Source organism: Diabrotica virgifera, chromosome 8 (assembly GCF_917563875.1).
Source record: "Diabrotica virgifera virgifera chromosome 8, PGI_DIABVI_V3a".
NCBI classification, from domain to species: Eukaryota; Metazoa; Arthropoda; class Insecta; order Coleoptera; family Chrysomelidae; genus Diabrotica; species Diabrotica virgifera.
In genome coordinates this window covers 13,437,394-13,460,670 of record NC_065450.1, presented here as the reverse complement: position 1 = coordinate 13,460,670, position 23,277 = coordinate 13,437,394, and the positions used below count along the sequence as shown (strand labels likewise).

The 23,277-nt window shown below is 31.8% G+C and overlaps 1 protein-coding gene across 1 annotated transcript in view; it reads left to right on the top strand.

Moving 5' to 3' along the window:
- The window catches only part of LOC126890086 (atrial natriuretic peptide receptor 1), a 263,191-nt gene that overhangs the window by 225,871 nt on the left and 14,043 nt on the right, over window positions 1-23,277 (top strand). The window contains exons 15-17 of the mRNA XM_050658933.1: window positions 2,039-2,207; window positions 6,805-7,075; window positions 10,799-10,867. Coding sequence (XP_050514890.1) covers window positions 2,039-2,207; window positions 6,805-7,075; window positions 10,799-10,867 — 509 coding nt within the window. The remainder of the gene's footprint in view (window positions 1-2,038; window positions 2,208-6,804; window positions 7,076-10,798; window positions 10,868-23,277) is intronic.

Below are 23,277 nucleotides of genomic sequence, written 5' to 3'. Positions count from 1 at the left end.
TTTGACTCTAAGAAAGAGTTCAAAGCCTAAGCAAAAAGAACAACGTGCTCTCATGATTGGGTGGAAGAGAGGGCACGGGCGGGACTCGACATGCAACCACCTCCTCGTGGTGAGTCCTGGGTAGTTCATTATGAACTAGCGAAGAGTTGCATAAATGATAATATATTTTCCTCGATAAATGTACAGAAAAAAGCTGACTGTAGACTTTTCAAAGCAACTAGACTTCAAATATTGGAAAAGGTAAGTGGTATAAAAATATTGTATTTAACCTTAAAATCACGTAAATTGGTGGTTCTTGCGCACACTGAAGATGTTGCATAAGACAAATGAAACTGTTTGGGGTTATTCTATTAGTGTTAACAAACATATATAACGCTACCCGGTCATTCTATCTCATTTCTTAATGTGTACAAAATTATTTCCAAAAAGTTTCTTTTTACCAAAAAAACTGAAATTTTAAGTCAAATGCGCAGACTGAAGATATTTTTTTTTCAGCAGAAATATTTTGCAGTTTTCTTTTAGGACCCCAAATGCAACTTTTAAAACCTACCCCGTTTCGATCGGTTAAAAAAATATTTTTTCGGCCCACCCTACTGTATACCTCCATTAGTAATTGAATGACCTCAGCAGTTACAAAAGTATTTTTTTTGCAAAAATGACCCCTTTTTAATTATTTAAACAATGATCCCCTTGTATGATTTGGATACTTTCTTGAAAATATCTTTTGTACCCACCTAAACTTTGATATAAAATTTGTTTGAACCTGTACGAATTTACATTTTGATTTACATATAGTGTAATTTTATTTAACTAGACTATAATACGGTATCCGCCAAAATAAACAGTACTGAAATTAAGAGGGCTGTGAAATTGTGCACGCAAGTTACATTTATCATATTTGGTATCCTAGTCATTAGTTGTTAATTTGACATTACGGTACGGTTAAAATCTTTGTCGTTATGGTTCTTTCTACCGAAGAAAAAATTTTTTTAGTAGAACATTATTTCCGCTCATACGGCTCTTGGACGGAATAATGGCCCATGTTTAAATGCTCCATAAATTTGCTCCGTGAATATTTTGGTAACAGAATAATTTCTCGTCGCACATATTTCTAGTATCCACCTCATTCACTGAATTTGACATCATCTGATGCCCACATGTGTGGTGTGACGAAGAATTGCATATTTTCTCGGAAAATCCGGCAGAAACTGTTGGGTAACCACGGCAAAGAATAATAACTTATTTTTAACGTTTTTAGCAGACCCACTTTTCTTAAATATGTTTAAATGATCTTCAGAAACTTTATGAAGCTTGTTTGAAACATCATAGTGCATATTTTGACATACGGACTATAAAAAATAATTCATTAATATATTTACCTACTCTATGTCATATTATTATGTATAAGTTTTTAGTTTGTGAAAACTGTCATTATAGATAGCAGTGCGTGAAGGGTTTAAAGTGTGCGTGAAGTAACAATGTATTTTAAATGGTATTTACTTTTCCGCACACTTTCAATGGGTTTTTTGGCACACTTTCATATAATCAAATATCCTTAACTTTCGTGTTGTCATGGTGATGACAATATGAGCAATGACTTACAACAAAATTTTTGACAGTTTTGTGGTTTGAAAGTAGTTAGGATTTTTAAATGTCAGAGTTCTAAAAGTTGTGGAATAGAAATGAATTATTCCAGTGACGAAGAGTTACAGTTTTTTTATTTGTTTATCATAGAGTAGATAAAATATTGTATGAAACTCTGTGTGAAGTACTTTTTGCGAACTTACGTAGAGTACTCGCTCCGTTGTCGCTCGTGCTCTAAAAATCGCGTATTTCGCATACTTCACGAACTGTTTCATAAATAACTATTTTTATATTCGGTACTGTTTATTTTGGCGGATACTGTATGTGATACGTTATTCCAGGTGTAATTTGTAATTTTATTTATGTTCCATATCGTTCAGCTTAAACTGTGGAGACTAATTTCCAGCATGATTTATTACTTTTGAATTAATTAAAACTATTTTGTTACTTTTAGAAATAGTTTCCCGGGTTGCAGCCCGTGAAAATCCACCGTTTAGACCACTAGTGCATAACGACGAATGTCCTGAAAAGCTTTCGGAACTTATGGTGTCATCGTGGTGTGAAAATCCCGATAATAGACCAACGTTTCAACAAATTAGACTACTTTTACGAAACTTAATGAAGTAAGTAGCGACTAAAATACCGATTGTCCAGTTGGGATGTCATTTGACCTCGCAGCGTGAGCTCCAAATTTTATTGTTTTAACTTTTAATGGTGGCGTAAATTTAAAATAACGACTAAATTCTACCGCACGGTGGGTTAAGCAGGGGAAAATTTTGTCCATCGTGGGAAAAAGTAGCATCGTTTGATGTAGATGTACCTCCATGTGGACAGGTGTGCATGGCCGCGTTTAGGTCAGTTGACGCCCTAGGCAATTCTCTAGTAGCTGCCCTTCAACTTGGGAAGAAAGCAAAATTTTTTATTTAAATATGAATACACTAAAAATGGATTTAAATTACGATGTTATATACATATAACAGAAAAAATTGCCATTCCAGTTGATTTCTTTCTTGATTTTCTTGGGCAAAATCATCTATAATGTCGTCATAATTTTTTATCGCCTTTGTTACGTCACTTTCTATGGACAAAATCGACAAAATGTTAAGACATTTTCGAAAATGACCGTTCAGCAAGAATGCACAAATAAATGCGCAAACCAATGTTAAAATTAGGGAAAATATCTTTCAATCCGCTCTTCTTTAAATATTTAGATATATCATTTTTTTTATTTAGCTAATGCCTCGACAACTAATGGCCATTGGCATGGTAGTTACGGTGAATTTTTGCAGTTAGGTACCTAGTGTTATGTGTATTGTGGGTTGAGTAAGTGTCTTGTTACTTTGCAAAGTCGACGTCATTGTCTTTGCAAAGAGACGCTAATTGTATCCGAACGTCTGCGGTCCCTCCGGTGAGTACCAATCCCATAAGGACAGAAACTATTTTCATTTAATAATTTTTAATAAACGAAGAATTCCTGACCCTGGTGGGATTCGAACTCACGACCATTCGGACCTTTCGATCCAAAGGTAGACGCTCTTACCACTAAGCCACAAAGGGGATTTAGATATTATCAATTATTGGTAATTTTATTGTGGTATCCAAATGATCATTTTAAGTAAATGCATTCATGTATGAATGATGTATCTAGCAATTTGTATCAGATTTTCAGCTTCTGTATTAATTTCTTCATTGTTTAATTTTGGCAAATCTGTTATAACACGAAAACATTGATAAATAAGTCGATAAGATTCCAGACGTCTACTCAGATCTCTTATCAGAGTGTCGATTTATAGAATGTGTTGATTTTAATCTCATCACTAGCTTAAAAGTTCGTTCGTCGGCCCCCTCGTCAAATTGAATTTTTCTTTTTCTATTTCTTATTTCTTTATAAATATGTTGTATTTGGACACAATCTTTTGGCTTTCTCTTCAGAAATGGCAAAATTATTTCTGATTGAGGTAAAGTGATTTGAAAGAGCTTCATACTCTTTAACGACAGAACCCAGATCCATTGCAGGACTCTGGACATACTTATTGGATAGGTTCACTTTTTCTAAAATATGTTGCCAAATGACAGCTAATAATGTCATTTCAAAAGTGTCCATTTTTTCAAATATATAAAGTGATTGATGTTTCTCAGCTGCAGTTTGACATTGGTCTTTGAGATATTAAAAAGCGCAGTTTTTATTTCGCTCAAGCCAGGTTATAACGCTTTAGTTGCGTCCGCCCTTGCGGACCACCTAGTCACCTAGTTTCACTTAGAGATTTCACAACAGGTGATTTTAAGTTGTCAGTCAAAATTTTCCATCTATATGTGGAAGCCGAAAAACATGTATATAATTCTTGTAAAAAAATGAAAAACGAAGTGGCGGTCAGACAGGATTCTGCTGCTAAAGATCCTACCAAATTGAGAGAATGTCCAGGGTACGTACTCAGCAAGTTTATTGTGATTTTTTTTATTCTGACTTGCAATCCTGAATATTTGCCATATTGGATGCGTTATCATATGACTGGCCGCGAAAATAACTTAAATCAATGGTACATTCCTCTAAAGTCGAAATCCCTGTCGATTAGACAGGGTGACAGGGTGAATATATTTGGAATATATTTAAAAAATCTTTCAGTCGGCATACCATCACCACGCACCAGAAACATAGCGAACTAAAAATGCTAGCTGATCACCATGAGACACGTCTGGTGTCGAATCAACTATTTATAGTAATTTTTTTGCTTTAATTCGCCAACAATCGTTTTTCTTACTTTTCTTCCCATTAAAACTATTAGTTCCTCGCATATAATATTTGACAGATAATTACAGTTCCCTTGACCAATATTTCCAAATTTAGTAAGGTGCTCGCTTAAATAAGATCAAATTCTGCTATGAGTACTAAGTAACCTAAAAAGTTACCGTTTTGAACTGATCCTATAACTGAATTATCTCCTCTAATGGCAAGTCCCCTTGTGGCCAGTGTGCCAGTGTAATTACTGTTGCAAAAAATACAGCATGTTGCAAAACGTTGCGCCAGTATTGTACTTCGCTTATGAATGTACTTGTTACGGAACAGTCTATTCTGCTTTTAATTTACCTCGATTGAATAAATTCAAGACATTTGACGTGTAGTCCTTTGAATCTTCATATTGTTTTAATCTGACGCCAGCATATTTCCAGTCATTGAAACCTGTAGTGAAAGAAGTCGGTTGCGCCTGAAATCGACGGCAAGGAATAAAATACACTCTTTTTAGATGAAGAATAAAGTAGCAAGTAGCCAATTCCTGAACTTCATTTCACCGTTCAACATTTTTCTGAAAAAATGATGCCTTGTTAGGTATCTGTTTATTTGTAGGTACATTTTGTGCATTTGTTGTTAGGGATGTTTTCTAGAAATTAATGCCCACTTCTATTCCATTGATGGATGTATTTAAATGTTCTTCGATTTCAATATTTATATACAAATATTTTTTTGTACAGTATTTTTCTCGCCCTCTCATAATTTGCCGCCCTAGGCAACTGCCTATATTGCCTAATGGATAAAGCAGCCCTGCAGGTGTGGCAGGTAGGTAGGTGTGACAGGTGAAAAGATCCTCTTATTTTCGTCTGTCAAGTCTTCTTTATTTTTTTATGTCTCGTGGCGTTTCGTCTTCTTCTGTTAGTCGGGTTATGGGACATGTCGACTTCTTTTTAATTGTGTTAAACGATATTGTTAAGCATGGGAGTTAAACAATATCATTGAGGACGGAGTTAAACAATATTATTAGGAATGGGGCTTATGTAATAATATTTAAAAAAAAAGTCATAGACGTGAATAACACAGCTCTTTCGCTAAGCGATTTAACGTCCATTGCGCTCCGCGTTAACCACCATCTTGAATTTAAAGAGAACGATTCTTGCTGAATACCTCCACCATATTCAGTTTGTTGACAAAAATAGTAATAGCTGAAATGGTTAAAAATGCAATTTCCTACAATTTCTTTATTGAAATGTTTGTGCGGTTGATATTTTCCGAGTTAAGGGGGGAAATATTGAGAGTATAATTATTTAATTATCTCGAGAGAACTAAAGATATGATTTGGATCTGCTTCATTTTTTGCTGAAATCAATATTTCAGGTTGTACGTTCGTTCGTGTTTATAGGCTGCTGTTAATGACGTCATTTTATAGGGTTCGTTATTCGCTTGTGTCTCGTTACGCTTGTCAAAGGGGTAGTAACTTAAATGTTTATTGTAACACAAAAAATCAAAGATATCAGAATTGTGTAATATAGAGTAAAGCCTGTCAATAAGGCCATTAAAAATGAAAAAAAAATATTGGCCGTTATACAACCGTGGCTTCTATGCCGGTTTTTGTAGTCCACAAATACATAGAAATAATTGGAACTTTGTTCAGTTTATTAATTAAGGCAAATATAATTCTACACATAAACGAAAACTACTAAAACTAAGTACTTAAATTTACTAATATAAAGCAAAACGGTGACGGCCCAGATATTGGAATTGCATTATTTCTGGCTTTGCAAAACCAATTGTCGACGACATTGATACACTGCCAATTCTTCTGACTTTGGAAACTTTCGTTTTTGCTCCAAGCACCTTCCTCAATAATCTTTTTTAACTCACTTTTATTTTTTTAAATATAGTTAAAGAGTTTAACATGGCCGAGATATAGAACAAAAACAATTCCTATGAACCTATACTCGCAAGGTCTTACGCTTCAGCCTTTACTGCATACGTACGATATAAAATATTGATTTTAGCAATACAAATGAAAGTGATCGAAATTGTATGAAATATAATTCTCTCTATGTTTGTTTATGTACAATTATGTCGTACAGTAGTAATCCAATAATTACGCTTTGTCACTTATTTTCGCCTTTATCTCGGAAAATATCGACCGGCTGAAAAAAATTGTAAAAAAAACTTAAAGGAAAATGCATTTAGTTGCAACAATTTCAGTCCTTACTATTTTTGTCTAGAAGTTGAAAATGGCGAAGAAATTGAACAAAGACGGATCCCCTTTAAACCCAAAATGGAGGTGAACGCGGCGGGAAATTCAGTCGTAATTTTAAATTTTATACTGCTATTGACTAAAATCTACCAAAGGTTTGAGTGATAAAATTTGAGGGTAGCTCGCCATGCAAGGCCATTTTTTTCATCTAACCGGACTGGTATAATAATTGGTTCATATTGATAATAAAATAATCTTTAATTATTTTTTTTTCTTTAAGACAATTTGGTGAAAATATTATAGACGACCTACTCAGAAGAATGGAGCAATACGCTAATAACCTCGAGGTGCTAGTCAATGAAAAAACAGAAGAATTGAGTCAGGAAAAGCGCAGATCTGAAGAATTGCTTTACCAGGTTATACCTAGACCAGTAGCGATGCAACTGATGATGGGACAGTTCGTTGAACCAGAGCAATTTGAATGTGTTACTATATATTTCAGCGATATAGTGGGATTTACTGCGTTCTGTGCTATAAGTACACCTATGGAAGTAAGTAGTACAGTTACATCTTTAGATGTCAATGTTTTATATGTCAATGTTGCCATATTTTGAATTTGTTAATATAAGTCGACATTACTTAATATTAAGGTTTTATTAAATTTATTCACGGTTACGATTTTCAAAACTATATATTCCTTGTTCTCCTTTTTTGTGAAAACAACCCCAACAAATGGTTATTTTCACAATTAATTTTATATTGGAGTGTGAAATTTTATGGTAAGTGTAGTTTATTTTGCCATTAATTTACGTACAAAGTTAACCTCAATCACACGATTGTGGAATGGTTTTCTTTAAGTTTCCCCAAAAGTGAATTAATTAGGTATATATTTTTTTATAAATTGTTTATTTATTTATGATTCACGAACGATTTTAAAAGAATTTATTAAGCTACTTTATATGTAGCTGATATTCTGCATCAAAATTTTAAACCAATATTTTAGATTAAGGGAGTAGGCCCAAAATATTTGTTCTATAGGGGAAGTGCGGGTATTGCCGCCCACTTAAGCAATTTATTGAATTAATCAAAAACTACAGGTCTTGAAAAAAAATGTCAACTGTCAAAATAGAGTCATTTTATCCACTTCTAATTATTTAAGCCTAAAAGTATTCATTTATTTTATTTTGCGGAGTATGGCATTTATTTTTACAAACCTACACTTGGGCGGAATTATCAGACTATGCGGATAATAGCGCCCACTGATGGTATAATACCGCCCAGGGTTTACATTGTATAAAAATCAAACACAAAATAATTATTTACGCACAAACAACATCTATATATTTTTTATATAAAAAAACATATTAAAAGAAATACTTAAGTAAAAAAACATTTCAAACTACACTTTATTTGCAATAATCGCATATAAAACTTTTGTGATTATCGTAACCACTACATTCTTTATGCGCCCATTTATGGCAAACTCCGCATCTGTACCACATTTCCGATTTTCCATATTCGCCACAATAGATGCACTCTTCTTTTACGTCGCTGCTGGGATCATCGGAACTGTGGTCATTGCAAATCTCCATTTCATCGTGTAGGGATGAACCGCTTGAAGAACTATCATCGAAGACTTTCCTCGTAACACGTTTAATTTTTTTATTAACGTGTTTTACATTTTTTGAAAGTTTTTGCTTTTCTTTCTTTTGTATTTTTCTATTTTCTTTTTGCTCCAGTTCTATTTTTTCTGGAGTCGCCGTCAAAATCTTTGAAATGCCTAATTTTCTACCCCTCTTTTTTAATTTATTTTCAGTTATGACGCACAACGGTGTCATTTCTTCAATCGATATATCTCCTTGTCTTTCATTTGCAAGGCCTGATTTTGATGTTGAAGGAGTGACATCTGCATGAGCTTCGTTGGCTTTTGATGTACTTGGAATAACATTAGGTTCATTTGTTTCCAAGACTGCATCTTTTGAAGGCACTCGATTTGTTTCTGAGGTACAGGGAGTAAGTTCATCTTCAGGAAGTTGTAGTTCAACAGCGGGAATATTAGAAAGGGTAGAAGGCAAAAAATCTTCGTCCGTGAAAATATTTGGTCTATATGGAACAATACCGCTTATTTCAAAGCCTTTTTGAGCTTTTTCCATGGTAGCTACATGGACGAATGCTCGATTCAAAATTTCAGATACATCAAATGGTGTTATTTTTTTGTGAACATTTCGTCTCATATAAAGTGAACATTCATTTGAATACGCAGATTTTAGCGGCCCATAAAATGTCAAATCTAGTGGCTGTAGCTTATTAGACGTGTGGGGCGGAAACGATAACATAATGATCCCATTTTCACGGCAAAATTCATAAGCAGATAAAGAACAATGACTGCTGTGATTATCTAGCAACAGCAATGCTGGGTTGTCGTTCGAAGTAGATGCGTGTTTCTTAAAATGTTTAAGCCAAATCAAGAATAATTCTACAGTCATCCAGCCTTTGGCCGAGCATTCATATATGGCACCTACCGGTCCATTGCGTTTGAGCTGTTCCGACATTCGGATTCTAGGATAAATAAACATCGGAGGCACAGAGTTATATTTCGACCTCTCTCCCAACTTACAGCTTTTCCCAGTTGTTTGACACCTTTTGGAGCTATAATTTTGGATGGAACCTGCACCGTGGTAATGCCTGTCTCGTCAACATTAAATATGCGGCAGGCTTGAAAGTTATATTTTGTTAAAACTATATTTAAATTTTTGAAAAAAAGGCCTACACTTTCAGCATTAAAACCCGAAATTCTCCCTAAACTGGTTGCCTCGGGTTTTCTCAAACTAAGATTTGGATGTCGTTTTAAGAATGCTTGAAGCCAGTCTTTACCAGCCATTTTTTTGTCATCGTTGAAGCAGTGTTTGATATTATTTTTAACCGCAAACTCGTAGACGATTTTTCGTAAATCAGTGGCCGTTAGACCATAGAACATCTTTGCCAAATAGATGCAGCGATCAGCCACTTGCTTTTCTTGTTCAGTGGAAAATATAGGATGACGACCTAGTTGTGCTGCACAAACATTGTTTGTATTTAACCTATCTTTTAATGTAGAATATGGGATACCTGAAAAAAAGAAAATTAGAAAATGGATTAAAAAATAAAGATCATATATTACCAAACTCTCTTGCACTTTGCCTTTTCCCCTTTCCGCTTCTAACTGCATTTATAGCTTCCTGAAGCTGTTCTGCGCTCCATGTTGCCTTTTTCCGCGAATTCATCATTGTCTTTGGCATTCTTTATCCTAAATTAAAAATGTATAAATCAATGTATAATACCGCCCACTGGAGGGTAATACCGCCCAAGTTGGGCGAAATTACCCGCCATCGCCATATTACAAACAAAACAATTGTTAATCGTTATTTCTCAAAATATTGAAAGAAACTGTTTCGATTCATATATATAAGAGGACCGGTTACTAATTAATAAAAAAATCAATATATTAAGTATAAAAATAAGTTACTCACAAATTATTTTCGAACTCCTAAAAATTATAGTGGCACCACACAAAACACGTTGACTTCTCTGAAACAACTAAATATGCTTATGGACGGCGACCTTGTTGCATGGTTCTCTCAGTAGTATCGTGGCGTCACTTCGACGTTGCCAAAGTTACTATTTCTCTATATTTAAGATATTTTATAGAGTGGGCGGTATTTGCCGCTGGGCGGTAATACCCGCAGTTCCCCTACTATTTAAATGCATTGAGGTTTTCAAATGCTGAGGAAACTAATAAATATTTTTAAACAATTTAAAAATGAAAGATTACATTATTTCTGAGGGCCGAAAATCCCTTAGAATAAACAAAAAGTTTCTTTTGAATGAAATATTTGAAATTAAAAATAACATACTCTTTTTTCTTTTTTTTCCCCGTAACCTATTAAAATAAACATAGAAGTTTCCAGGGACTTTCGGCCCTCGGTAATAAATCTTTTATTCGGCGTTTAAATTTTTCAAATACTTATTAGTTTTCTCAAGATTCGAAAAAAAAATTAATGCATTTAAATAGCATTCGACCAAGATTTTGCTCCTACCCCCTTTTAAGTATATTTATTTGATAACGTAAAATTTGATAATATAATGCGTAATCGGAACAGTAGCCATTTTCTCTCACTTACTGTTACGTGGAGTAAATTTTCGACTTATTTCGTATGCTTTAAATGATGGCTTTGACAACTGTACTTATTTTAATTACCGTATTATTTTATTAACTAAAGTTGCAACTTTTTCAGGTAGTGGATTTACTAAACGAACTATATAGTACTTTTGACAGAATAATTAAATCCTACGATGTCTATAAGGTAAACTTGTTATTTCATGTTAAGTTATATTTATTGGCAATCAGAATCATAAGCTGGTTAATATTGTGTTATAGTTAATTTTCTAAATCCAGTAATCAGTATGTAAATCCTAAAGTAAATTTTAAAATGATGTGGTATGACTAAGAACGAAAAATGGTATGTGCAGGTAATATGGCCACATTAAGATCTTTTGTCTATATTTGGGGCCAAATTCAAGTTTTTTAAAGAGTTACTGGTATTACAGTTATGTATATAAATATGGCGCCAGCATGGTGTCGGTAAAAAAGGCCACGGTAATGTAAGTGGATTTTTTTATCTATGTAATTCGTAACAATTAACACCTAATTCAATAAAATAGTTTCAGAATAATTTAACAGTTTTAATAAATATTAAGAAAATACAGTGCAGATACTTAAAATATTGAATTTTTACTCCCACAAATCAGATATGAGGATATCCGTCATTTTGTCTTTTTTTACATAATTCATAGGATTAAGACTCTGCTTTTTTGCTCCCTTCTTCTTAGCACTCATGGATTTAATTTTTTTTGCTGCACTGTGCAATTTTCATAGCATTGAAGAGTCTTTTTTATTATCTTTAATATCCTTATTTTCTTCAACATTTTCTGAATCGCTCTGGGTTTAATAAAGCTATCAAATAAATATTTAATAACAACTGGAGCTCGACTGTTGATAGCTAGTTTTCTAGTCTTTTGTTGTTCTGAACCTATTTCCTTGTGGCATTTTTATAATGAACTGTTTTAAATTATTTTGTATTTTGACAACGACACCCGACTTGGGCGTCGAAACGTTAATAAATTCATTTTTTTGGTAAAATTGTGGCTTATTTCCCATTCAAAATAGTTCATTAGGCTTTTGTTATTGTTCTATCCCAGGAACCGAAGCTTTTCACCTCGCAATTTTTACAGCATGAATCGATTTGCTTGAAAATTTAAGAATAAGTAGTGGATAGTCCAAGGATTAAAATCTATATGATACCGAAAGGCGCTTTTACCATGTGGGTGGTTGCCACCCCATCTCGAGGTGGAAATTTTTAATTATATTTTGGCTACAAAACTTGATAAAAACGTTCATTCTAAGCAAAAAATGTTCTATACATTTTTTTGATAAAATTATTAGTTTTCGATTTATTCGCTATCGAAAGTGTTAGTTTTATATCGAAAAAATCAATGTTTTACCAATTGTACTCATTTACGATGCACTCAATTTTTGCCGTAAAAAAATTTTTTAAACCAAGTTCTTGGGAATTAAATAACTAGGCTATTGATTATATTCAAAATAAGATAGCTAAAAGGAACTACAACGTTAACGGGGTTTTATTATTTCATATGGTTAATGGACATCTATATATGAAAAAACCGCGGAGTGCTACCATTTAAAGGGGTGCGTTTTTGAGAAATGGGTGAATTAGTCCCTGGGCACAGGTTACATTAGGGTGAGTTCTATGCACTTTTGGTACAAACATACCTACATAAAAATTGTTCCTGGTTAAATTTCCTATCTACATATCACTTTTTAAAGTCAATGATACTTTTTTTTACAAAAATATATTCAAGAGAAAAAGCACAAAGAAACCCAAAAGAAAGAAATTTTGTTTTTTGTCCCATAACTTTTTTCCACGAGGATATACGTATAGACATTGCTTTACAGAAAAAAAAACCTACATATTTCTTCTTTAAAATGTTGTTTAGTAAAGGTAATTAGGATTTATAGTTTTCGAAATATAATTTTTCAAAATTCGTCACTCAGCAATTTTGGGCAATTTTCCTTGTTATTTCGCAAATATTGTTCTGTAACTTTTTTCTACGTAACTTTAGGTATATGCAATGGTACAGGTAATAGGAATAGAAATAAATTACCTTTAAAATGGTCTATTGTATAAAGTTGTACGACTTTTTCTTTTCGAAAGAGATTATGGTTTTTCAAGGTTTTATACTTTTAACGATTTTTTATAATATAATATAAAAATAAAGTAATATTATTATATTATATAATATATACTATATATAATATAAATATTATATTTTATATTATATAATACCTAATATAAAAAAATATTATGTTTTACATTTTTTACGATTATTTTTGAAATTTTTCATTATAACTTTTTTTCTTCTACATTTAGGTATATATTATATTATATAATAAAAAAAAGCTTATTTTGTTTACTTTAAGTGTATTACAAAAAATTCTAGGATTATTTTTGAATAAGATATTATTTTTCAAAATGTAATAAGTACTTGCAACGATTTTTGATTTTAGGATTATTTTTTAAATGTCTCATTATAACTTTTTTTTTCTTGTACATGAATATACTATATATGGCTTAATAAAGAGGGCTTATTTTCTGTTCTTTAAAATGGTGTATCATCTATATTTAAATAATGGAAACCGAGTGATTCTTTGATATTTTTTTACCTGTAATATTTAAAATTATTTCTTTTACAAAAATTACATAAACATTAGTCTTAGAAAACATCACTTTAGTTAAAATTATTTAAATGTTCACATTTAAAATTTTTTTAAAATCAAAGTCCGTCTCTTTGTTAGCATTAGCTTCAATATCTTCCTCTGACACCTCAGTTATCTTAGAGTTCCCACAATTAGTACCCATGCACATGCATTCTTTGCAGAATATTGAACAACTTATTCCTATCTTCCTACAACCGCAGTTTTTTGTACATCCTTTGGTACATTTACATGCTATTTTTTCAAGCAAAGCTTGTGGTGCAGGAGCTTTGACAGTAAATATTGGAATTAATCAATATTTTGAAGTTTGCCCTGCCGAGTCAAGTAGATCCAAAGTATTAAATATAAAAAAAGATTCAATCATAACACACAATCACATAAAAAAGTTGTAATGAGAAATTTAAAAAATAATCCTAAAATCAAAAATCGATGCAATTACATTTTGAAAATCAATATCTTATTTAAAAATAATCCTAGAATTTTTTATAATACACCATTTTAAATTAAACAGAATAAGCTTTCTTTTTTATTATATAATATATACCTAAATGTAGAATAAAAAGTCATAATGTGAAATTGAAAAAATAATCGTAAAAAATATAAAAACTCGTTAAAAGTATAAAATCTTGAAAAAGATAACCTCTTTAAAAGAAGTCGTACAATATTATACAGTAGAACATTTTAAAGGTAATTGATTTCTATTTATTTTACATGTACCATTACATATGCCTAAAGTTGCGTAGAAAAAAGTTACAGAACAATATTTGCGAAATAACAAGGAAAATTGCCCAAAATTGTTGTGAGTGGCAAACTTTGAAAAATCATATTTCGAAAACTGTAAATCCTAATGGCCTCTACCAAACATCATTTTAATGAGAAAATATGTAGGTTTTTTTTCTATGAAGCAATGTCTATACCTATATCCCCGTGGACAAAAGTTATGGGACAAAAAACAAAATTTCTTTCTTTTGGGTTTCTATGTGTTTTTTCTTTTGAATATATTTTTGTAAAAAGAAGTTTCTTTGACTTTAAAAAGTTATATTTAGGTAAAAAATTTAACCAGGAACAATTTTTATGTAGACGTGTTTGTACCAAAAGTTCATAAAACTCACCCTAATGTAACCTGTGCCCAGGGACTAATTCACCCATTTCTCAAAAACGCACCCCGTTAAATGGTAGCACTCCGAGGTTTTTTCAAATATAGAGATTCATTGACCATATGAAATAATAAAACCCCGTTAACGTTGTAGTTCCTTTCTATAGTACATAATCAATAGCCTAAACCTACAATTTCATATTTAAACATTTTTTCGTATCTCTGATGCTAATTTATCTATTCTGAAGAAAATGGCATTTTTTACCGATCTACAAAAATTCGCTATTCGATTTTAACTCTAGTTTTTTAAAAACTAATTATTTTAAGCCACTAAAACTTCTAGAATCTATTAATACTACATAAATAAAGAAGAATTAATAAGACCAATGACTAAAAGCAGCGCTAACTTACATTATTATGCTTCCAATTGGATTTCTTCTTTTTTTTTTTCAAAAAAATGTATTGATTTTTTAACCGTAACTTTTTTATTTTTTATATTAGAAAGTTTGGTAGAAATAATTTTGTAGGTTTTTATAAGATCTATAAGAGTATTAGTATTAGATCTTTTAAAACTCCTTAGTCACAAAAAGAGGTGACTTTTAAAGGGCTGGTAAAGATGGTTTTTGCATGTTATTACAAGTTTTAATTGTCAATAGTTCACTGAATTTTTGCCGTAGAAGAAATTTTTGCAAACCAGGCTCTTGGGTATTAAATGAGCTACAATTTTATTTTTAAACATTTTTTCGTATTTTTGATGCTAATCTTTCTATTCTGAAGAAAAAAAGCCGTTCTTTTCCAAACTACAAAAATTCGTTATTCGCTTTTAACTCCATTTTTTTAAAAATCAATCATTCTAAGCCAGTCAAGATTGTAGAACCTATTAATAATACATAAATAAAGAAGACCAAATAAGGTTAATAACTAATTTGAATTAGGGTGGTGATTAGGGCGGTCGCTTCCGATCAGTTTTTCGCTGAAAAAAAAAAATAGGGACTGACATTCTTTTCATTATAAGTCACTTACTTTTTGAGATAAAGGCTTTTTTCTATTTCTGGAGATAGACATTTTTAAATACTTTAAATTAAATTGAAAAAGTTATCCTGAAGAATGCATAGTTCTCCCGTCGTTTGACTTTGAAACTACAATATTTATCATCTGACGAAGAAGAGCTAACGTATAATAAATTATAGCTCAATTACTATTGGTCTTAAAGAAAATTTAAAAATACGATTTGATATCAACCCACAGATACGCAACCACCCCTATGGTAAAAGCGCCTTTCGGCATCAACTAGATTTTGATCCTTGGACTATCCACTACTTATTCTCAAATTTTTAAGCAAATCGACCCATTCTGTAAAAATTGCGAGGTTTTGTCCTATTTTAAGCTTCATTAATTGGACTTTGGACTATTCGTGATTGGGTCATTTTCAAGTGTTTGGAGCATATTTATGAATAAAATATTGTGGATGTTTAAAGAATTACTTTGATCATCTTCTGATTCAATAATTTCATTGCTGCTAGAGTCATAAAATCTAAAGGATTAGTCAGAGTTGCTACTGTCAGTGTTCAGTAACGTTTTTTAGGCGAGTTTTCAGTTGAATATCCGAATACAGGGACAACAAAAGTTGCTGATATATTGGGCTCACAAAAACTCGCCACCGTTATGTGACGCATTTAGATACACTGCGAATAATAATACTGAACTTGCAGTTGCAAATAAGGTAGTAGACTTCGAAGATTTCTTTGAGTTACTAAATCAAGTAGATATAATACAACCCAGTTATCATTAGCACTCTTTATTAAACAGTATTGTTTTAAACAACTACCTTACAAATTGGTCAAAATCTCTTTGTATTTATACAGATGCATCCAAAAGTTCAAATGGTAATGGTTGTGCCTTTTATATTCTAGATAAATTTATAAAAAAATGTTTAAACTGCCCTCAAATTTCTCCATTTTTAAAGCCGAGGCTGCGGCGGTAGCCTATATGAGGCTTTAATTTATTTCAAGTTAGCATCCTATAATTCTGCAGTAATTTTATCTGATTCATTATCTTTGCTTACTGCTATTTAAACACCTCAACTACCTTGTAGTACTTCTAATCCATACATTTTCTTAATAAAAAAAAAAGAACTGAACAGATGAAGAACTGGAAAACACACTGGGAAAGGTACTGTAGCATATCAACAACACAATACAGTTTGATACAACCGATTATTCCGGAAAAACCTTGGTATACTAATTTTACCTTTCCTCCCAAATACATATGAACCATCAGTAGAATTAGATTTGGACTATATTTTGGAATTTATTTAAAAGAAACATTAGTTTTGAATATTTGTCAAGAATGTGATGTTAAAAGCACTTAAAAGTGACTTGAACCACATATTTTTTGAATGCAAGAAGCATAAACACCTAACCAATCACCTAATTAAAAGAAATATAGACCAGCACATCCCACTCTCTGTAAATATTCTCTTAATTCTGTCACTGAATAAAAAGAAAATTTTTGACTGTTATCTTCCTTGTCGGATAGTAAAATATTATTGTAATTAGTTATAGGTATTTGTGAAATACGTTTAAAAATATATTAAAAAATAATTTTAAAAAAATTAAACAAAAAAAAATTTAAAGAAAAAAATCACTAAGAAGATTTAAACCTCCGAGGGGTTGAACCAAGTTGACATCTTATCGTAGTGACAAAAAAAAAACAAAACAAAAAAAAAATACAAAAAAGAATGCATTTATTTTAAATAGATAACATCAATATTTTTATTTGTAAAATGTATACACTATATTATGTTCTTGATAAACATTAAGTATAATATATTTATAATATTTATAAACATAGTATGTACATTAGCTCAGAATATGTCACAGAATAGGCTCAGAATAGGCCATAGAATATGTAGAATATATGTAGAAGATTAAAAATGGCCACATATATCTATTTCTCACCTGGCCGTATTACGTAACACTTTTAAGTAATACGGCACATAATAATATAAAAAAATGTAATAAATCTAGAATTATACAATAAAATAAATAAAAACATGTACACGATATTTTTAAAATCTACGAAACATGTAAGTAAAATTATTAATATAATAAATCTTACCTATTACACCAGTTAATTTTTTTAAATGCTGGAATTAATATACAGGTTCTACAATGGCGAGTTAACAAAAAAAATTAAGTACTGGTCTTACATAATATTATGTCGGACTTGCATGTCATAATATAGCACCATATTCTCAGGAATATGGAGTTATATATTTGACACTTTCGGCACTATCTTCTTCTTCAAATGCCATCTCCGCGACGGAGGTCGGCAATCATCATAGCTATTCGGACTTTAGAGACGGCTGCTCTGAAAAGTTCATTTGATGTGCATCCGTATCATTTTCTCAAGTTGCGCAGCCACGATATTCTGCGTCTCCCTATGCTTCTTTTTCCTTGAATCTTTCCCTGCATAATGAGTTGGAGCAAGTTGTATCTCTCTCCACGTGTAATATGTCCGAGATATTCCAATTTTCTGGTTTTCATTGTATTTAAGACTTCCATTTCTTTATTCATCTTTCTCAGAACCTCTTTGTTTGTGACGTGTTCGGCACTATTTCATTGCATATTATTATGATATTATGTATCAAGATTTCTATTAGTCTAAGAGCTAGTTAACCCTCCGAGCAACGGTCTTCATGTAAGGCTTGAAATTTGTATAGTGATAATTCATAGCACACCAAGGCTAAAAACCATGACCTGGCAGGCATCAGCCCTGCACGTGTATCTACCAGGTGAATCGAAAAGTGCATAGTTTAAGGGGTAAAATAAACTTTCTCCTGCAAAGTTTAAATTTAAGTGTGTTTTAGTAAGTCATTTAGAAGAAATGACAGGCAATTCTGGACAGCATAACACCTTGCCAGGCGAGGGAAAAGATTAGGTTTTTTTCCTAAAATTATTTTTTTTTGCATCGAGCAAAGTTTTTTTAGGTCTCTTGAACCATTCCAAACAGAAAAGGTCTTTAGTGACTATTCTCTTAGGTTAATAGTTTTTGACATATAAGCGATTAAAAATTTAAAAATTACAAAATCGGCCATTTTTAACCCTGAATCGGACATTTAACTGAAAATTTCAATGTTGCCAAGGTACGTAGATGTTCTTTAAACATCGATTGATGAAATCCCGAAGAGATTTTTGCAATACAATACCCGAAAACTCCTTTGTTTTTTAATAATCGGGCGCGACACTGATAAGTGAGGACGTTTGAGTAAGCATAAATTTATTATCTCGAGAACGGGCAAGTTTGAGGAGAAATCCTCAGACAAGTCGATTTTTATTTTTAAATTAGGACTTTTTAGCCTATATATAATACTAGTCACGTCATCCATCTGGGCGTGATGACGTAATCGATGATTTTTTTAAATGAGAGTAGGGGTTGTGTGATAGCTCATTTGAAAGGTTATTTAATTATCTATTACGTACATAATTATTTATACAGGGTGTGAAAAAATATTAAATTAATTTACTCAAAAAGAAGAAACATTTCTTGCGCACCCTGTATAAATATTATGTTAACATAAAAAATTATGTTAACATTTATATTACTGAATAGAGATTTAAATAACCTTTCAAATGAGCTATCACACGAATCCTACTCTCAATTAAAAACTCATCGATTACGTCATCACGCCCAGATGGATGACGTCACTAGTATTATATATATATATATGCCAGAAAGTCTTCTTCTTCTTCTTCTTCTTTTTGTATAGACATGACTTTGTCTATTATTTCAATGTGCCTCTAGTAAGTTGTCGTTCCATCGTTCTCGTGGTCTTCCCACTGATCTTCTTCCTATTGGGGAACCGTCTCTCGCTGTCGTGACTACCGTATTTGTTGTCATTTGGCTTATGTGGTCATTCCATTTTATTCTGCTGTTTCTTCTTCTTCTTGTAGTGCGTATCCGTTTCGGATGTTAGCGACCATCATGGCAATATGCACTTTGCACACTGCTGCTCTGAAAAGATTTGTAGTGGTTGTGTTGAACCACGTTCGTAGATTTCTCAGCCAGGAAATCCTTCGCCTTCCTGGTCCTCGCTTTCCCTCTACTTTTCCCTGCAAGACCAGTTGCAACAGTCCATATCTCTCACTGTTCCTTATGATGTGACCGAGGTATTCAATTTTGGCTGTTTTTATTTTGCTGTTTCTTACCCAGTTATTAATGTTTTCCACCTTGCATCTCCGTCGTATATCTGTACTTCCAGTTCTGTCCAATAGAGTCTTACCATCGATTTTTCGAAGGGTTTTCATCTTCGCTGTTTTGAGCAATCTTTTTGTCCTCTCTGTGTCGGGTCGTGTTTCTGCCGCGTATGTCATTATTGATCTGATGACTGTTTTGTAAATTCTGCCTTTCATTTCTTTCCCGATATTTTTATTTCTCCATATTGTGTCATTCAGGTAACCTGCGGCTCTGTTTGCTCTATTCACTTGATCTTCCATTTCTGTTTCGAGCCTTCCGTAGCTAGATAGTGTGATGCCTAGGTATTTAAACTCCATCACCTGTTCTATTATCTTACCTTCCAGCTCCAATTTAGATCTTATTGGATCTGCTGTTATAACCATGCATTTTGTCTTTTTTGAGGAAATTAACATGTTAAATTTTCTGGCGATTATGTTGAATTGGTTCAGCATACGTTGTAAATCTTCTTCACTTTGAGAGATTAGTATTGCATCGTCCGCATAGCAGATTATTTTAAGTTGTTTTTCTTCCATTTGGTATCCTTTTTTAGTTCTTACTTTTTTTTTATTATTTCGTCCATGATCAGGTTGAACAATAAAGGACTCAAGGAATCCCTCTGTCTTATCCCATTGCCGGCTTCAATTGGGTCAGTTAGTTCTTCTTCCACTTTTACTTTTATTGTGTTGTTCTGGTAAATGTTTTCTTTTGTTTTAATTATCCCCAGAGGTACCTCTCTCGAGTATAACAAGTGGATAACGTCCTTTAATGTGACCCTGTCAAATGCTTTCTTAAGGTCTACGAAACTTAAATATGCCGGTTTGTTGTATTCCAACGATTTCTCTTGAACTTGCCTCATTATAAATATAGCGTCAGTGCATGACTTCCCGACCTAAAACCTTGTTGTTCTTCTGCTAATGTTATCATTTCATTCAATTTGTTTGTTATCACTTTTGTTGTAAATTTTAATGTTGTGTTTAATAAGTTAGTCCTAATTCAAAAATAAAAATCGGCCTGCCTGAGTATTTCTTTTCAAATTTGCCCGTTCTCGAGATAATGAATTTATGAAAACTGAAACGTCCTCACTTATAGTACAGTGTCGCGCCCGCTTGATTAGCAATTAATAAACAAAGGGGTTTTCGATGTTGTATTGCAAAAAACTCTTCGGGATTTCATCAATTGATAATTATAGAATATCTACCTACATTGGCAACATTGAAATTTTCAGTTAAATGTCCGAGTCAAGGTTAAAAATGTAAATTTTTAAATTTTTAATCGCTTTAATGTCAAAAACTATTAACCTAAGAGAAAAGTCACTAAAGAGCTTTTCTGTTTGGAATGGTTCAAAAAACCCAAAAAAAATTGTTTGATGAAAAAAAAATAATTTTAGGAAAAAACCCTAATCTTTCCCCTCGCCTGGCAAGGTCTTATGCTGTCCAGAGTTGCCTGTCATTGTACAAATTTCTTTTAAATGACTTACTCAAACACATACTTAAATTTAAACTTTACAGAAGAAAGTTTATTTTACCCCCTAAACTATGCACTTTTCGATTCACCTGGTAGATACACGTGCAGGACTGATGCCTGTCAGGTCATCGTTTTTAGCCTTGGTGTGCTATGAATTATCACTATTACTCTGGGCTAATTAGCAAAATTCATGGAAAAGTTAATCGAATTATAAAATCCTATATATTAATAATATAGGTATGCAAAGTCCGCAGATAGTGTGCTACTTTTTTTATAAACAAAATGGCGCCGACAAATCGTATTTTTTTTAATTATTGCTCTATAACTCCGAAGATTTTAACTTTACAACAAAAACACTCAAATAAAAATTCACCGCAATTAAATTCTGCATAGAGATATGTTTTTCACGATTTGCTCCGACGAAAATTTTCCTCGGAAAATGCGGGTTTTCCTAACAAAAACTCTAATTTTCAAGTAAAGTTTTAGGTAAGTAATTATTAATCAATAATTAAATAACTTAGTGACATAAAAGCTTTCTTGGTATAGATTGTAATTCCAGAAGCCGGTGAAAATTAAACGAATATTTTAGCAACAATTCAATTGTTAATTAACAATTTACGATCGCAATAATAACCAAAATAATCATGATACATTGATCAAACTTATAAAGATTATAAAGATGAGATGCTTGTTGAATATCTTATCGACAAAATATAAATTTTTCTTTTTTTTTGCATAATATTTAAATTTTGAAAAGAAAATAGTTATAATACGTTGGTCTAATTAGTAAAGTACAAAGAAAGGTTATTTACCAGCAATTTTATTGCTTTAATCGAATTATAAGATCCTATATATTATTAATATAGGTATGCAAAGTCCACAGGTAGTGTGCTACTTTTCTATAAACAAAATGGCGCCGACAAATCGTATTTTTTTCAATTATTGCTCTATAACTCCGAAGATTTTAACTTTACACCAAAAATAATACTCAAATAAAAATTTACCCCAATTTAATTCTACATAGAGGCATGTTTTTCCCGATTTGATCCGACGAAAATTTTCCTCGGTAAATGTGGGTTTTCCCAACAAAATCTCGAATTTTCAAATAAATTTTTTGGGCCTGTAGTTATTTATCAATAATTATATAGCTTGGTGAAATAAAAGCTTTCTTGGTATAGATTATAAATTCAGAAGCCGGTTAAAATAAAATGAATATTTTAGCAACAATTCAATTGTTAATTAACAATTTACAGTCGCAATAACAACCAAAATAATCATGAGACATTGATCAAACTTAGAAAGATTATAAAGGTGTGATGCCTATTTAATATTTTGTCGACAAAATACAAATTTTTCATTTTTTTGCATAATCTTTAAATGTTTAAAAAAAATTGTTATAAACAAATTAACATTTCTTAGAAATTGTTTATTATATTCTAATTTTAAAAAATACTTAAAATGCGTATTTCATAGGTCTTGAAAATGAATGCTTTAAAAAATTTTTCCATCCATTTGCAAAAAAGTTAGGAAACAGCAAAATAAATATACGATATCTCCATTGTTTATAATTTGTTTTAATTGTTTCAAAGCTTAAAAGTGAGTCTATGGTACAATCTAATTACTCACAAAATATGTCAACAATTAGTGCAATGGTTATATTTTAATCAAAGATTAAAAATACTTTTTTTTGTAATTTTTAGCGCGAAAGTAGGCTTGATACAGAGCCGGAGATAAAATGTTCACTCGAAGCGACTGAAACGCTTAAACTCGCGCGAGTTGTGTATGTGGGCGGGTAGCTACGGTACTGTATTATTCTACTTTTGCGCGTGTAAATTACAAAAAAATATATTTATAATCTTTAATTAAAATATAACCATTAAGCTGATAATCGATATTGTTTTATAAATAATTAGCTTGTACTTTAGACTCACTTCTACGCTTTGAAAGAATTAAAAAAAATTATTAACACCGTAGTAATCGTATGTTTACTTTGCTGTTTCATAACTTTTTTGCAAATGGTTGCAAAAAAGTTTTAAAGCATTCATTGTCAAGATATTTTAAATGCGCATTTTAGCTATTTTTTAAAATTATAATATAATAAAAATTTTCTGAGAAACGTTAAA